At 35.9% G+C, this 17,963-nt stretch overlaps 1 protein-coding gene across 17 annotated transcripts in view; it reads right to left on the reverse strand.

Annotated features, from left to right (window-relative positions):
* Window positions 1–17,963, reverse strand: part of HMCN1 (hemicentin 1) — an 883,583-nt gene that overhangs the window by 414,706 nt on the left and 450,914 nt on the right. For all 17 annotated transcript variants that reach the window (XM_079903114.1, XM_079903100.1, XM_079903116.1 and 14 more), the window contains one exon: window positions 192–262. Coding sequence is in view for 4 of the 17 variants with exons in the window: in XM_079903109.1 (XP_079759235.1) it covers window positions 192–262 (71 nt within the window). In the remaining 13 variants the exon portion in view is untranslated. The remainder of the gene's footprint in view (window positions 1–191; window positions 263–17,963) is intronic.

Consider the following 17,963-nt stretch of genomic DNA (forward strand, 5'->3'; position numbering starts at 1 on the left):
AAATGAAGGTGATATTTTGAACCCAATCTATCCCACTACCATATCTGTCATTCAAATTAAGTCAGAAAAAGTGGTATTAGAATTTAAAAACCAATAACCGCTGCTTTCAGACTTAAAACTAAAGAAAATCAGCCAGAAGTTCATTATTTTCCTTTCCCTTAAAAGAAATAAAATTGAATGCAAGAACTCACCTGAACGTAGAGTTCTCTGAGTTCATACTGAAATTTCTTGGGATCTGTGGTAACTGTTACTGGGCCAATTTCTGTGGAGATAAAAATGACATAGGTCAAAAATAGTGATCAATAGCGTTAAATACTTTAATGTACTATGTCTGCAAATGTCTTTTCACTATGCACTACATGGTTATTTAACAATTAGAAATAGTCAGCAAAACAACAAAGACCACTTCTCAATTTATAGCAACCAAAGAATACCTTAAAATTTGCTGTAAATTATGCATACCTTAAAAAGTGGATTTTTAGCCTCAGAAAATGCAGAGATAGTAAAAAGGTCACAGGACAAAGAGTCAGGAGACCCCAGTTTCAGTCTCTTTTTACTCTCACCAGTGAGTGATATTAATTGGGCACCTACTTTGTTGTTGAAGTCTAAATGAATCACTTATCCATCTTTTAATTCTTCTTTCTCAACTATAAATTGTAAATTTGTCTGCAAATAAAAAATTTAATACTAAACAAAAAACAAATGACCCTTCCCTGTCTATCCCACAGGGTTTTTAAGAACTTGTAGAAGCACAGATATGAGGATATTAAAAGTTCAGAAAACAGTCCCTATCACTTCCTTCACCATGGCTGGTACTGCTGTCGATCACTATCACCATTCTCCTAAGCTGGCTTTGACCACCATAATCATCTTTGGGGTCACTGACACCCTCATAACTGCCTTAATGTGCTGCACAAACCATTGTTTCAAGTGGAAACAGGTGAGGGGACCATTGCATTCCTTAGAACACCAAGATCTAAGTCAGGTGAAGAGAAAGAGCCCAGATACCAGTGTGGGTTAAATTGATTGATTGATTGATAGAACAATAGTGAGAAAGATATACATATACATAGATATATACAGCAGGTTTATAATAAACATTTTAATGTGCCAAGACCATTTTCTAAAAACAGAAAATCAACCTTTAAAATAGAAAAGCAGAAACTGGCCTTTACAGGTATCAATTACTTCCCCCAGGAAACATTCATATATTTAAGTAATAGTATTAAAATTCATCCAAGTATCATGTGTACAGACATATCACCTTAAGTTCCCAGGGTGGATGAAAATTTTTCTATTTTATCTAATGAAGATAACAATACAAAATTATAAAAGTACTTAACATTTAGTTTTTATAAGACGTTATCTAGCTTCAAATGCTTACTGCTAGAAAAGGACTTTACAACTTCAAAGGCTAATAATTAATTAGCCAGGCCTTCTATAATGTGCTAAATGTGATATAAAAACAGACTTTTAGAATTTTAGAAATAAATGAGGTAAATTGGAAAGGAAGCACGATATGCCTGTCATAAGGCATGTAATTTTTCTTAGAAATTACATGAAAAAAATGTCACCATCCTTCACCAGATTAGACACCTTGCAGTATGCAAAAGGAATGGAGAGGCGATTGAAGAAACTGTGTGAAAATGCAAACATCTGCATTCTATACAGAGCAGAACAGTCACTGGCTGTGTAAAAGTCATGTCCTGAGTATATGGAAAATCGGAGAAGCCCACTCCCTCAAGATTAAACAAAGGCATGCTTTGCAAAGGAATGCAAAACAGCAAAGAATATGCTAGGCAGTTACACCCTGACATATAAATTGTCAGCAGCACTGTCAAGCCAAGTTTCTATGTTCCTCCATGGTATAATACTGAAGTAATTCTAGAATTCAAAACTCAAGAAGTAGAAAGAAATACAAAGAACACTAGAAAAAAAAATTAATTATATGAAAATAAAAAGTACAGACATGCCAGAACATTCCCTATAATAATAATTTTTAAAATAACCCTGATATATGTCTGTTCTTCAATAGTGGAGATTAAGGGATGCTATTAAAATAGGAGGACTGATTCGCCTTCATTTAGTTATTGAGAGATTCAAATATCCACCTGTTTTCAACAAAGATAGGAAATATCTCCTGAAGCTCATTAATGTACATTTTTGCAAATCACACTGGACAGCTGAGGTAAAACTTCTATCAGTTATGAGCAATACTCAGGAGAGGTAAAGGCCCACTGAGCTGCCACATCCCTCCAGGTGTAAGCATCTTTTCAAACTCTTTTGAATTGAATGATATAACCATTTGGGAAAATCAGCCCTCCTCCCTCTCAGGACTTGTGTCCATTCCAGTCTTTCTCTTCATTTAACAGAGCCTTATGCCAGCTGTGTCATGAGCAATTTCCTCTTCTCTTCCTTTTTTCTCACGTTGGTTTCATCCCCTGTCAAGCCTTTGATGACATTCAACAGGTACAACTTTGCCTTCTCTTCCTTCCTGAACATGGTCCTCTATTGCTTATAAAATTAAATGGGAACCCTCCAAGGCATTTCAGGCCCTCTCTTCTATTTATCTAATCTTCCAACTTCGTCACACCCCTTAGCATGAAGCTACTGCTCTTCCTCATCCATGGCCATCACCATGTCCATGGCCATCTGCCCGTACACCTCTTATTCTTTAAAGCCTGATTCAAGTCCTATCTTCTTGAATGTTTTGCCTTTTCTTCAATATGCTTTAATGTTGTTTGATGTCTGTATAATAAAGACATGGGAAGAATGAAGGTGAATAACATTTAACAGAATGCAGGGACAATATCCTATTTTATTCAACCATCAATCTCCAAACAGAATCCTCAAGCTAGATGGGGCATTAAAGATCATTTGGTTCAATTCTCTTATCTACAGACAAGAAAACTTGAGGTTCAGAGAAGATGACCCTGAAAGATTTTGCTGGTGAAGAAAGAGGTTAAGATATCTAGAAATATTTTCTACACTGAGCAACCTCCACACCTCACTAACATTTCCTCTTTTCCAAGATCTCCATTCTGTCAATGATTACATCACTATTAACTTTCTTCTTTCCTCTGGACCACAGGCAAGACAGGCCATGTTAGGAGTGCCTAATTCGATGCACACAATATCTAGAATTCTTTATTGTCACATGCCTGGATATTACCTTTAATAGAACAAAGAAAATTATCTCTCTTGCCTAGTAGGTATTATAACTAAAAACACAAAGAAACCTCACTAGAAAATTCCTTCTCTAATCTTTTTAACAAACACACATTGATCATGGACTATATATGGTTGCCACCGGTAGCATAAGGACGACCAAACATGAACCCTGCCTTCAAAGTCCTGATGGATCTAGTGGAGAAAATAAAACTAATATGTAATTACAGTACAATACAATAAATGCATAAAGAGAAGTATGGAAAAGGTAGTGTGGGAGTACTAATTAACATAGAAAAAAATTTTTTTCAGAATGAACCATGGGGATTTCAAAAAGGAAATGAAAATTTAGGATTCCATATTAGAGAAAACAAAAACGTTCTTTATTAAAACTAATTTCTTTTTAAATTCTATATATCAAGTTTTCACGACAGCCCTGTATTTTATCAAATTACTATTACCTATAACTATCGATATTTGCAAGTACAATTCACAATACTTTGTAACAGATAGTGGCTTCCTTTGAGCTTCACGACAACCTCATGAAGAAGTTAAAATACATACAATTATACAAAAAAACTGAAGGTTGGATGATAAGCCAAAGCCAGCCAGTCCCTTTGAAGGCTACCACAATACTGTGTGCCTGCGACATGATGGCATCTACCAGATAATACTACGGCTGCCATTGCTTTTTTGTCTCCCTCACTTGACTGTCAGCCCAAGGAGATGAATTGTCGCAGTGTACCTATAATAGAGTCTCAGTAAATGTCTGAAGACAGGAAGAAGGGAGAGAAGGGAAAAAAAAGAATAAATGTTAAGCCCAGGCCTTCAGACCCTTTATTTTGTGCTCTTTTCATTTTACCATGGAGCCTCCACGCTATAGCTAAGACCACGCTGCATGATCAGCATGATGACAATGACTACTCAACTGAGAAAGTCTTCAGTTTACTCTTTTAACCAAATGTTTTGCTCTTTAATCAAGTTCTTGATGCAGATAATCAATAGATACAATTTTCCACATATAGCTTATCTTAAAAAGCAAAAGAACATTAAGCTAACATGTTATTAAAAATATAAGGAGTATGTCACGCTTCAGAATACTACTTTTGATTTAAAAAAATAACTGTCTGAGACTCTTAAAAAAGCCTTTCCTCTTCTCATTAATTGTGTTATTTCCTGTTTCCTAGGGATTTATCAGATGGGTTGGATTTATTTCCAACATCTCAGCCATTGTTCTCTTAACCCGAGTTGCTGGATTGAATTTGAGAAAATAGTGGAAAGAAGTTCACAGTGTAATATTTTCTTTCACTGCTTCACTTGGCAAGATCGATATCCAGTTCCTCACTTCCTTTTTCCTTTCTACTAACAGATTTCTGATCCTTATAGTTTTTCTTTACTCAAAGTGGCTCCTTGATAATAAGAGGAGTATTTACTGCTGCTTGCTGGGGTCTCAATACTATCTGTGAATGATTTGATAACAATGTTCACAATTTCCTTGCTTTTTTGAAAAAAATTATGTAGTTCTTGGCTTTATATTTATAGTTATACATAAATATGTGAAAAGTTAAAATGAAAACCCCTAAGCTGCATTATAAATTAATATTTGCAAAGCACTGTAAAAGAACAAAAGAAATATATAAATCACAGGGCTTGCCATAATGGAAATTTAAATATAGTTGAAAACTTAAAAAAACAGCAAGGTATGAAAAATTAAACAGTTTAATCTAGCATCAGAGAAGCGCAAGTGATATAGATACAGAGGGACAGCAAATTTCTTCAGTGTCCAGAGAAAGACCCCCGAGCTCTAGGGAAATATACAGTGAAGGTATCAGGGAGAAGATGTGGTACGGCACTTGAAGAGAACACTGGACACAGAGGGTGACGTCAGAGCAAAGAAATTCCAGGCACTGTGATATGGCCTATTCAAAACGCCTTCCATGAGCTGGATCTCAACACATTCCACTTTGTAAAAATTCCACTCTTAGTCAATAATTTTACACAAATCAATGATGTCTTCTATGTGCAAAGTTGCTAATATAAATATATACATATTCAAAATATTAATATTGTTTACATGAAAATTAATAAATTATGTTTCTTGCCTTGGGATGGTACAGAAAATCAGATTAATAACTATATTTACTTTCACTGTTTTCAGTTGAATCTACGATACACTCTTTCCAGATTTCTCTCTCCTCACTTAATTATAATGTTGCTGTCCAGCACCATTTTTAAATGATTTGCATCTAAACCACAAAAACAAAACTGTTTCCTGACTTTGAGCTGAGCCAATGCCAAGTATATTTCAGGCCTCATTTAATTGAGCACATGCCTACTCACATTAGAAGAGGTAATTTTCAAGACCACTTAAAGGCCCTTAATGATTATTTTGACACGAAGTGATGTACTTGGTGTGTTTTATAAAATCTGAGTCAAAGATGAATTCATGTACAGCATGTTATCTAATACTGATTACATAGCATTCTGATTTAATTTCCAAAAAGATTATTCATTTAACAGTGAGTTGTATAACCTTAAACGTATGCACTTAGCAACACTGCAGATAATATATGTATAATGAAAGGCTCATTTCACTTGGACTGAACAGGATATAGAAAAAGTCATGAACATGAATTCCGTAATGTTTCACAGCTGTTTAGAGGAGGAAGCAAAGAAGAATGCCTTAATAATTGACAGTCCTCACAGGACTGTGAGGTATACTGAGTAGGATGTTATTGCTTAGACTGGACTTTGGCCAGGGCTCCAGCAAGCATTCTTACAACAACAGCCGTGGGATTTTTAATGGCCAACAAAATTCAGACGCTCAGTTTCACCTGTAATACTAAAAATGGCATTTTTTGTTTTTTGAGCAAAGATGTTGCTGATTATACGGATCTGAAAATGAAAACTCCAAGATAACAAATTCTTTTTTAAATACATCTTTATTGGAGTACAACTGCTTCACCATACTGTGTTAGTTTCTGTTACAAAACAAAGCAAATCAGCCATATGCATACACATGTCCCCATATCCCCTCCCTCTTGAGCCTCCCCCTCCCATCCTCCCTATCCCACCCCTCTAGGTCATCGCAAAGCACCGAGCCCATCTCCCTGTGCTCTGCTGCTGCTTCCCACCAGCCAACTATTTTACATTCGGTAGTGTATATATGTCGATGCTACTCTCACTTCGCCCCAGCTTCGCCCTCCCACCCCATGTCAAGAATTCCATTCTCTATGTCTACCTCTTTATTCCTGCCCTGCAACTAGGTTCATCAGTACCATTCGTTTTTTTTAGATTCCATATATATGTATTAGCATACGGTATTTGTTTTTCTCTTTCTGACTTACGTCACTCTGTGTGACAGTCTCTAGGTCCATCCACCTCACTACAAATAACTCAATTTCGTTTCTTTTTATGACTAATATTCCATTGTATATATGTGCCACATCTTCTTTATCCATTCGTCTGTCGATGGACATTTAGGTTGGTTCCATGTCCTCGCTATTGTAAACAGTGCTGCCGTGAACATTGTGGTGCATGTCTATTTTTGAATTAAGGTTTTCTCAGGGTATATGCCCAGTAGTGGGATTGCTGGGTCATATGGTATTTCTATTTTTAGTTTTTTAAGGAACCTCCATACTGTTTTCCATAGTGGTTATATCAATTTACATTCCCACCAACACTGCAAGAGGGTTCCCTTTTCACCACACCCTTTCCAGCATTTATTGTTTCTAGCGTTTTTGATAATGGCCATTCTGACCGGCATGAGGTAATAACGTCATTGTAGTTTTGATTTGCATTTCTCTAATATTTAGTGATGTTGAGCAGCTTTTCATGTGTTTCTTGGCCATCTGTATGTCTTCTTTGGAGAAATGTCTATATAGGTCTTCCACCCATTTTTTAACTGGATTGTTTGTTTTTTTGATATTGAGCTCCATGAGCTGTTTGTATATTTTGGAGATTAATCCTTTGTCTGTTGTTTCATTTGCAAATATTTTCTCCCATTCTGAGGGTTGTCTTTTTGTCTTTTTTATGGTTTCCTCTGCTGGGCAAAAGCTTTTAAGTTTAATTAAGTCCCATTTGTTTATTTTTGTTCTTATTTCTGTTACTCTAGGAGATGGGTCAAAAATGATCTTGCTGTGGTTTATGTCAAAGAGTGTTTTTCCTATGTTTTCCTCTAACAGTTTTATAGTGTCTGGTCTTACCATTTAAGTCTTTAATCCATTTGGAGTTTAAGATAAACTCCAGAAAAAGATATCACAAAAAAAGAAAATTATAGACCAGTATCACTGATGAACATAGATGCAAAAATCCTGAGCAAAACACTAGCAAACAGAATCCAACAGCACATTAAAAGGATCATACACCATGATCAAGTGGGGTTTATCCCAGGGATGCAAGAATTCTTCAGTATAAGCAAATCAATCAATGTGATACACCATATTAACAAATTGAAGAATAAAAACCATATGATCATCTCAATAGATGCAGAAAAAGCTTTCGACAAAATTCAACACCATTTATGATAAAAACTCTCCAGAAAATGGGCATAAAGGGAACCTACCTCAACATAATAAAGGCCATAAATGACAAACCCACAGCAAGCATCATATTCAATAGTGAAAAACTGAAAGCACTTCCACTAGGATCAGGAACAAGACAGGATGTCCACTCTCGCCACTCTTATTCAACATAGTTTTGTAAGTCCTAGCCATGACAATCAGAGAAGAAATAAATGGAATACAAATTGGAAAAGAAGTAAAACTGTCACCGTTTGCAGGTGACATGATACTATACATAGAAAATCCTGAAGATGCCACCAGAAAACTAATAGAACTAATCAATGAATCTGGTAAGGTTGCAGCATACAAAATTAATGTACAGAAATCTCTGACATTCCTATACACCAACAACGAAAAATCAGAAAGAGAAATTAAGGAAACACTCCCATTCACCACTGCAACAAAAAGAATAAAATACCTAGGAATAAACCTGCCTAAGGAGGTGAAAGACTTGTACTCAGAAAACTATAAAACACTGATGAAAGAAATCAAAGATGACATAAACAGATGGAGAAATATACCATGTTCTTGGACTGGAAGAATCAATATTGTGAAAATGACTATACTGCCCAAAGCAATCTACAGATTCAATGCAATCCCTATCAAACTATCAATGGCATTCTTCACAGAATTAGAACAAAAAATCTTACAATTCATATGGAAACACAAAAGACCCCAAATAGCCACAGCAATCTTGAGAAAGAAAAACGGAGCTGGAGGAATCAGACTCCCAGACTTCAAACTTTACCACAAAGCTACAGTAATCAAGACAGTATGGTACTGGCACAAAAACAGAAATACAAATCAGTGGTACAGCATACACTGCCCAGAGATAAACCCCTGCACATATGGGCACCTAATTTACGACAAAGGAGGCAAGAACATACAATGGACAAAAGACAGCCTCTTCAATAAGTGGTGCTGGGAAAACTGGACAGCTACATGTAGAAGAATGAAATTAGAACACTACCTAACACCAAACACTAAAATGGCATTTTAACATCAAAATATATCCAAGTATTGACAAGGTATACTCAGATAATAAAACATATAATATTTTAAGTCATGCTATTTAATCAAATTTAACTAACAAGCTTTCCAATGTGATCAAGATACTCTGAAAGCAAACAAGAAGAAAATTAATACTATTTTCCAGAACATTTTTAAATTTAGATATGATATTCTTATAGGAGACTGTGTTTAAAACTTTAAAATGAAAAATATTAGAATTCATTTCAAAGTTTTAATTGTTCTCTTAGACAATTCTTTAGCATTAATAGTCTTCCAAATAAAAGTAAACATTGGGGGGGATAAAGAAAAGAAAAACTATAAAAGGAGCAGTAAAATGTTTTTGAAAAAGAAAATAATATGCTTGAAAATCCTTAGAAAAGAATCATTAATATTGCTGAAATTTCCACATGTTAGGAAAACAAACTTAACTTCAGCCCTGATTGTTTCCACAACTAAACAAATACATGCAGTCCTTTGATCATGTTTTCAGGGAAAATACAATTCAGTGGTCCAAAACCATATTTACGAAGTAAACACTTTATTTGCAAACAATGAGAATCAGAGGCATGGCAAAATATAGATGATTTTCATGTGTCTGTATATATGTTATAATATGTGTATGCTTTTCCCTAAATACTTGCATTCATTCATTCATTCAACAAACAGGCACTCTATCCTTAAGCTTGGTTCAAATAGGCAGGAGAAAGCAAATACATTTAAAGAGTGGGGTCTTGAGTATAAGAGAGTCAGAAGTATCTGGGTGTATCTTATAAACAAAGAGGTGGCTGAATGGACTTGTGACCGGTACAGTTGTACCAGGCCCTGCTCTCAAAAGAACCCCTGCTTTGGGGTTTAATGCTTTGCAGTCACTGTCTTGAAATAATTTTATGTCTGAATTTATGTTTCGTAAAGCAAACTTCAATGGGAAGATGTTAACATGTACTCCAAGTTTTTAGCCTCATCTCATACATGGTCCTGCCCCTATCACCTTCTGGGGACAGGTTCTCAGCCACCTGTTCACCCACCCTCATATGCCCCCAGCCATAACCAGCACCCCAGTCCCTGCTTCTGTCATCTGCCCCAGTGAGGACCTGGATGTGAGGATGGGGAGGGTTAGGATGAGGGCACTCAAGTGCTGGCCAAGGTTAGAGGCCAAGTCTTAGCCTCTCAGCTGGGACAAGCCTTTTAATGAACTCCCAATCCATATGCCAGGCACTTCCCAGCACCAAGGTTTGAAGATCTCTGGGGGTCATCTGTCTGCCAAGAGTTGAGGCAATGGGGCCAGAGACGGAGGAGATATCTGGCTCAACTTCACCAGACCCTGCTTCCAGCTTGAGCACAGTGCTTGGGTCCCAATGGCAGGAGGGGGAATCTGACAGCCTTCATCCCTAGGTGGGACCTCAGGGACCAGAGGGGCCAGTGTGGGTCTGCACTTGAACCACAGGTATCCTGCTACCCAGGGGCACTCCCTTCGCAGGTGCCATGCCAGGAGGATCTTCTCTTCCTCCTTGCAACCCTCTGTAGCCTAGCTTAAACCACTAAGCGAATTTTACCATCCATCTTTATTTTGTGCAATGTCAACATTAGGTGCAAATATCAGAGCATTTGACTATTATGTAGATTAACCCAAATTATACAATTTGTATTTCACGGCTGATACCAGATGGTGCCTCCAGCTTTCCAGAAGAGACACACAAGTCAGATTTGGGAAGGTTGAAGGAGGAACCATTCATTTATAATCCCAGCAACAGGATGAATGTTCCAGGTTTATCATGACATTGAATTAAATAGTACTCCTTATTGAAAAACATAAAGGATTTTTTAAATGAAAAAAGACCACGGTTACATAAAAGAAAGCTAAATATTAAAATGTTATTCTGCCAAGTTAATTTATGGATTTAACACATTAAAAATCTCAAAAACAATATTTTTTGGCTTATGTTTTAGAATACTTAGCAACAATATTCCTAAATTTATTCTGAACAGCACATGGGCAATCATATCAATGAAAACTGGCCAAAAAAACTATAAACAGGACATCTTAAGCATGAATAACTAAGAGGATAGAAGTGTTGACATACAAATAAATATGTAATAAGTAGAAAAGAATTAATAATTATATACAAACTAGCATCTGAAGACAAGATGCATAAAGATTATTTATTTTAAAAATATTTATCTCTATTTCATATTTTACAGTATCTAGTAAAAATAAGCTCAAAGGGTTAAATGGTTCAATATAACCATTGTAATTATTTCAACTGAATATAAATTAGAATATATATCAGATATATATAGAAAAATAACATTCTCCTTTTCAAACTAATAGAAGAAATCACAAGGGGAAATACTGACAGATATGAATATATAAAAATCAAGTAAAAATTAAAATCTAAAAAAGATATAAAGCCAGATTTGCCAACATTTATGTCATCAATTAAAATAAATTAAAATCTATACTATCTGAAGAGATCAAATTTTTACAAAAAAAATAATAAAGTACCAATCACTAAATGAAAGGAAAATTCATTAAAAGAAGGATAACAACAACAACAAAAAGACCAGAAACAAACGCTCATATTTCGTTATAGCAAAAGAGAGTGAACTGCAGCAAATTTGAAGTATCTTGTAAGAAAGAAAATGATTTTGTTTAATATTTTCACTCAAACCAGTATCATAGTAAACCTGCAATACTGGTACGGTTGTTAAGATTGTAAGTGGCTGTAACTTTTGTGAAATTCACTGTAGTTATGTGTATGATATGATTATAGGTATGATAAGTCTTAAAAGTATCTTGTGATAAAGTCATTTCCCGCTTTGTTATAATCTGCTGAAAATAGATACTGATATTACTAGGATATCAATAATGTCAAAATAGAGAAATGATTATAAACATGATTCTCTAAATAATATTAGGCAGCAATTAAACTACTGTTCCATGTAGAAACACAAGTGAATGTTCATCTTACAACATTAAAAAGCAAAACATAGAATTATAGGCACCTTGACTGCAACCATCTACAAAGACACATACGCATAAAAACAAATTCTGAAAGGTCACACCACAGTAAAAATTGATTCTTGGAATAAGTGGAGTGATGATTACTTTTTTTCTTTCTTCAAATTTTTCAAATTATTTGTACTTGTAATTTAAGGAGAAAGAGAAGAATTTCACTTGATCACAGACAAGTATGAGGCTTTGTTCATAAATTCTGGCTGACTGTGGTTCTTAATTGGTTTAAATTGGTCACTGGAGAAAAGAGGCAAAAATATTTTTCAGCATCGGGCAACATATCCAGAAAAGCATTGATTTGAGACATTATCTGTTAATGTTGTGAGGCAAAATATTTTAACTATTTAGAATCTAACCAGAACAGTCATTGTCTGGATATGGTATTCTTTTCTAATCTTCTCACTTCCAGCTTCCAGCTTTCTTTCAAACGCCCAACTCTTGACAATGTCATCTTCCTACTGTTAGTTAGTCTTTATTGAATATACAAAGAATTCCTTTTGATTGGATGAAATAAAACACTTGTAACACGGAAGCTCAATCACAGTCACATTTTGTTTCTCTTCTGCTTATTACTGACTTTTTTCTCTACACACTCTTGCAATGACGTGTGTTCATATACACATGTGTGTCTTCTGTTTTGCTTTTTTTCTCTTCATAGAAAAAATATGGGAAATAGGAAATACCCAGTATAATTGTAAATACTGAACATGAAACCAAATCATCACTGTGAATATGCATTTTAAATTTAAATACCTCTCCTACTGGGAAGAAGTTCACAGTATTCATCTTTTTTTTTTTTTTTCTTTTTGCGGTACACGAGCCTCTCACTGTTGTGGCCTCTCCCGCTGCGGAGCACAGGTTCCGGACGCGCAGGCCCAGCGGCCATGGCTCACGGGCCCAGCCACTCCGCGGCATGTGGGATCTTCCCGGACCGGGTCACGAGCCCGTATCCCCTGCATCGGCAGGCGGACTCTCAACCACTGCGCCACCAGGGAAGCCCCCAGAGTATTCATCTTAGTTGGTAACTAAAAGCATCCCAGATTTGGAAGTTACTATAGTCTAAAGGAATGAAGTTAATTTACTATGTGCCATTGTGAATAGACTCCAAAGGCATTTTCAACTCAAGACAAACCCGTGCATCGTGCCCGTACCTGGTAAGAGGAAAGCATCCACATAGGAGCCACCTCACTTTTCCTCCCACATCACCAGCGCACTACTGCATTAGCAAGGAGAGGGATGTCCCCATAGATACCAAGAGGCTGTGGCACATATCCACATCAAGGACAAGAGACACTCTGTGGCACTTCTCTTGTATCACAGTGATCAGTCCTTTCTTACCATTCAGGGTTTCAATACCTCTGCTCCAAGCTCCCATGCTTCCCTATTTTACTCTGAAGGACATTCCTATTAACCAATTATATCAAGCCTTCTCTTTAAAACTTGAACTGTAAAAGGCAGGAGTTGTTTCCTTTTCGTACTACATTCCTCAAACCAAAATAATTAATATGTTTTACAGACATCCATTAATAAAAATTAGCAGAGACACTGAGAGGGAGATTTGGCCAAGTGAAATTCCCAACCAAACTGATTAATAATAGTGCTTAGATGCGTGCTGATCCAGACACCACCAGAAAATCTACATAGTCTAGATGAAAAGTGACATTGGATTTGGGAAACTGTCCGCTCGCATGGCCCGCATTTACTAAATGTTTGACCTAAGAGTCAGTCGGTTGTCTTTCTTAAGAGCTCAGGCACTGGAATCAAAACTACCTGGGTTAGAAGCAAGGCTCTGCCACATAACAGTTTTTTGGTTTTGTTTTTAATTTTTATCCAGTTCCTAAATCTCAATGGCTTTCAGTTTCCCCATCTATAAAGTGGGGAAAATAATCATAGCTACACCACTGTGTTGTCGTGAGAGTTTAATCAGGATAGCATGCATGATGCAATGCTTGGAATGGATTAAACACGCTAACTCTGCTATTGCTACTGCTGCTACCGCCAGTAACTTTCATGACAATGTAAAATACATTATGTTATGTACTATGATTGGTTATATAAAAATCTACTATAATATAAGGAACAAATTCAGTCTTGGAGTTTAGAAAAACATAATACTTTTCTTGTGCTTATCACTGCTTAAGATGATTTAATGAATTTGAATTTCCAACTCAAATCGCATTAGTTAAGTAAGGTGTGTTGTTTTTTTTTAAGGTACATTCTTATCAAGCCATGCCTCCTAAAAAAACTTCTTATTTTTACCTTGCATCAGATGAAAAATGTCAAACTTTTAGACAAATAAAACTCTTGCTGGCCTTTGGAGATAACAAAATAACATATCTCATACCTGTCATTAAATCAGATCTCAGAATCTGAAGTTACATGATCAAGCATTTCAAAAATATGTTTGATCTTTAATTTCCACTTCTCTGATACTTAAAAATATTAATCCCCAAACAGGATTGAGATAAGAACAGCATTTATCAAAAAGAGAAAACAGGTATCTGATTTAGGGTTGCTAATGAATATAAGAAAATACTACTGTCAAGTTCTATTTTCTATTCACTCTTCCCAAAGTAATGTAGAAAAATGTCCCCCTCTACACCTTTGTTTATATTTTTTCTATATAGGAGACTGTTCTCTCCCTTATCAAACTTTTCTTTAAGATTTAATTCAGGTCCCAACTTGTTTGGAACAAATTCCTGAGTGTTTCAATCCTTAGAGGTCACTCCTCTGAATTCTTTTAATGACATATCTCAACTGTTAAGTATTTACCCAATGTGGTAAATGTCCTCTAAAATGGCCTCCAATGACCCCCACTACCTGATACTCACACCCTTGTGTAATCGCCTCTCCTTAAGAATGGGTTGAACCTAATAACTTGCTTCTAATGAAGAGAACAGGGCAAAAGTGATGGGATGTCACCCACCACTGGGATTAGGTTGCAAAGAGACTATGGCTTCTGTCTTGCATGTACTCTCTTGCTCTCTGATGGAAATTACCCATATAAGCTTCCCTATTATCCTATGGAGAGGTTCACGTGGCAAGGACAGAGGGCATCCCCTGGCCAACAGCCAGCAAGTAACTCAATCCTGACAACAGCCATGTGAGTAACAAAGTGGACCTTCTCCAGTCAAGCCATGCAATGACCACAGACTCAGTTAGTGCCTTAATTGTAGACTTGTGGGAGACCCTGAATCAGGGGACCCAGCTACATTTTACTGGGATTCCTGACTCCCAAAAAGTATGATTTAATAACTGTTTGTTATGTTACAACACTAAGGTTTGGAATAATTTTCCATGCAGCAATAGATTCATTTAACTCCATATTCAGTCTCCATAGCTAGATTATAACTTCTCTGATGACAGCAACTGTGATATTTTGAATCTCCATCATTTGGACAGTGACCTTCACTGTGTGATGATGGTAAAGTTACAGAAATACTTAGACAACAATTTTGAACAATATATACAAGTATTACTTTAAAAGTCACTATAAATTGCAGTATCTTCAGAAATCTGTAATTTAATTTGCAAAACAGAGAAAATATAAACATATGTATGTATACATGCATGTGTTTATAATAAGTAAATGCCCACAACAGAAACAGATCATAAATGACCAAATTTAGAAGAGGCAAAGAAGTAATAATTAAGGAAATGAAAAGTGTGATATCTGGAAAATCAGAAAACAGTATGGCTATCTGAAAAATATTTAAGAAAAAAATACTAAGCATTACAAAATCTCTTAAAACTATGGCATTTAATCCTAAAAATTAAAGAAACAGTGAACATTAATAGAAACGATGTCATTCATACATTATCTCTAATGGTGCCTATGAATTTCATCATGATCATTAAAGCAATAAAGTTAGGTGGATGAATTAAGCAAAGAAAATTCAAAGAAACTGAAATTGAATTCAAGACTCTAAAGAAGTTATTAATAAAGCATTCACTCTGACAAGAATAAATGGACAAAAATTTAAGCTCTCTTCTGGCAAACACTCTTCTTCCAACACTTTTTAATTCAATAAATCATCTTTCAGTCCCTACTAGGTAATCATACCCCATGCCTGAAGCTGACCACCGGAAGCCTGGTAAAACAGTTCATATTGCAGCCCAATTGCTTTGTGAATTTGTGATGTTTTAATTCTGTAAATCTCAACTCACCTATCAAGTTTACTGTAAAAAAGCTGAATATGTTTGGCACAGGTCATAAGGAAGAAAGTTTAGAAGGCATATTTCGGAGATGGAATACAACAGACTAGCATAGAACAGAATTGTGAAGTGCACTGTTCTTAGTGCAAGGGAACCAACTGTGGAGGACACAGAAGTGATCTCCTTCCCCGTGGATTTCACAGTATGAGAGAGAAAATGGACACTAAAACAAGTAAACAAGCAAAGAGGAAAAAAAATAGCAACAGGTTGGAATAAGTGTTGTGATGGAAATAAGCAGGCTATGGGACAAATAATGGGCAGAGGGGCTGCTTAATAGTACAGCATCAAGGAAGACCTCTTTCATTTCCTTTGTGCAAAACGAATGTCCATAATCTTTGTCCATTTTTATACTGGGCTGTTGCTCTTTTTGTGTCAATCTGTGAAAGGTGTTTATATTAAGTAAATTAGGTTTTGTCTGTGACATCAGTTGTGAAGTTTTTTCTACCTCGATGTCTCTTGTGGCAATTTTGGTCATGTAGAAATAGTTTTCTTTTATGTAGTGATAAAATTTATTACTCTTTTCCCTATGGTTCTTGGTTTTTATCATAGTTGGGAAAACTTTCTTCATGCTGAAGTTATATAGAGTTCTCCCATGATGTCTTCTAGTCCTTTTAAGGTTTATGTTTTAGATTTACATCTATGGTCCATTTGAAGTTTCTGCGGGTGTAAGCTATGAAGTATGGATCCACTTCTCTTCCAGATGGCTACCCTGTTGGCTCATCATTATTTATTGAAAAATCAATTTTTCCCTACTGATATTACATGCCACTACAATTCATGTATGTATTCTACATTTTTTTCCATTGATCTTTTGCTTCATGCCCAGAACCAAATTGTCTTAAAAACTGAGGCATGTTTTAATCTCAGGTGGGGCTAATTTCCACATCATCACTCTCCTTTTGCTGAATTTTCCTAGCTATTGGTGCTTATATATTTTCTATAACAAGATCAGCCTATCTAGGTCCAAAAACATCCTGTAGGTATTTTTGTGTATGTCACATAAATTTATAGAATGAATTAGGAGAAACTGACAAGATGCTGAGATTTTCCATGGTGTATTATTCCAATTATTAAAGTATTCTTTCGGGAATATTAGAAGCTTTTTATAGGGTTTTTTCCATACAGAAGTTTGCATATTTCTTAAGTTTATTGCTATTTCATGTATACTCTTTGATGTCGAAAATCAGGGGTCTTCCTTCCATTACCTCTTCTAAATGTCTGTAACTTTGCATATCGAAAAGCTACTAATTTTGTATATTAATTTATTTTTTACCACTGTTTAGATCTTTTTTTTACTCTTTGTAAGAATTTTCAGCTGATTCTTTTGGTTTTCCAGGTATACAATCATATAAGCTGCAAATGATTTTCTATTTTTATATCTCTAATTTCTTCCTCTGTCTAATTGAATTGGTTAGTACTCCAGAACAATGTTAAATAACAGTTGTGATAATGAACATCATTGTCCGGTTCTAAAATTAGCAAGAGGGCTTCCCTGGTGGTGCAGTGGTTGGGAGTCCGCCTGCCGATGCAGGGGGCGCGGGTTCGTGCCCCAGTCTGGGAGGATCCGGCGTGCCGCGGAGCGGCTGGGCCCGTGAGCCGTGGCCACTGGGCCTGCGTGTCCGGAGCCTGTGCCCCGCGGCGGGGGAGGCCACAGCAGTGAGGGGCCCGCGTACCGCAAAAAAAAAAAAAAAAAAAATTTAAAATTAGCAAGAATATTTCTAGTCTTTCCACATTATGTATGATACTGGATTTGGGATTAAAATATACATATGTTATCATATTAAGAAAATATTATCTAGTCACAATTACATTAGAGATTTTTCTTTTTGGCGTTAATTATAAACATTACATTTTGTTGCTTTTTCATGTGTATGAATATAATCATGTGCTTTTCTCCTTAAATGTAATGTTAATAGATTTCCTTTTATTGAACCATTATTATATCCCTGAAATAAACCCCCTTAATCAGGATGTTTTATTCTTTTAATGTGTGC

The sequence above is a fragment of the Stenella coeruleoalba genome (genome assembly GCF_951394435.1).
Source record: "Stenella coeruleoalba genome assembly, chromosome: 1".
NCBI classification, from domain to species: Eukaryota; Metazoa; Chordata; class Mammalia; order Artiodactyla; family Delphinidae; genus Stenella; species Stenella coeruleoalba.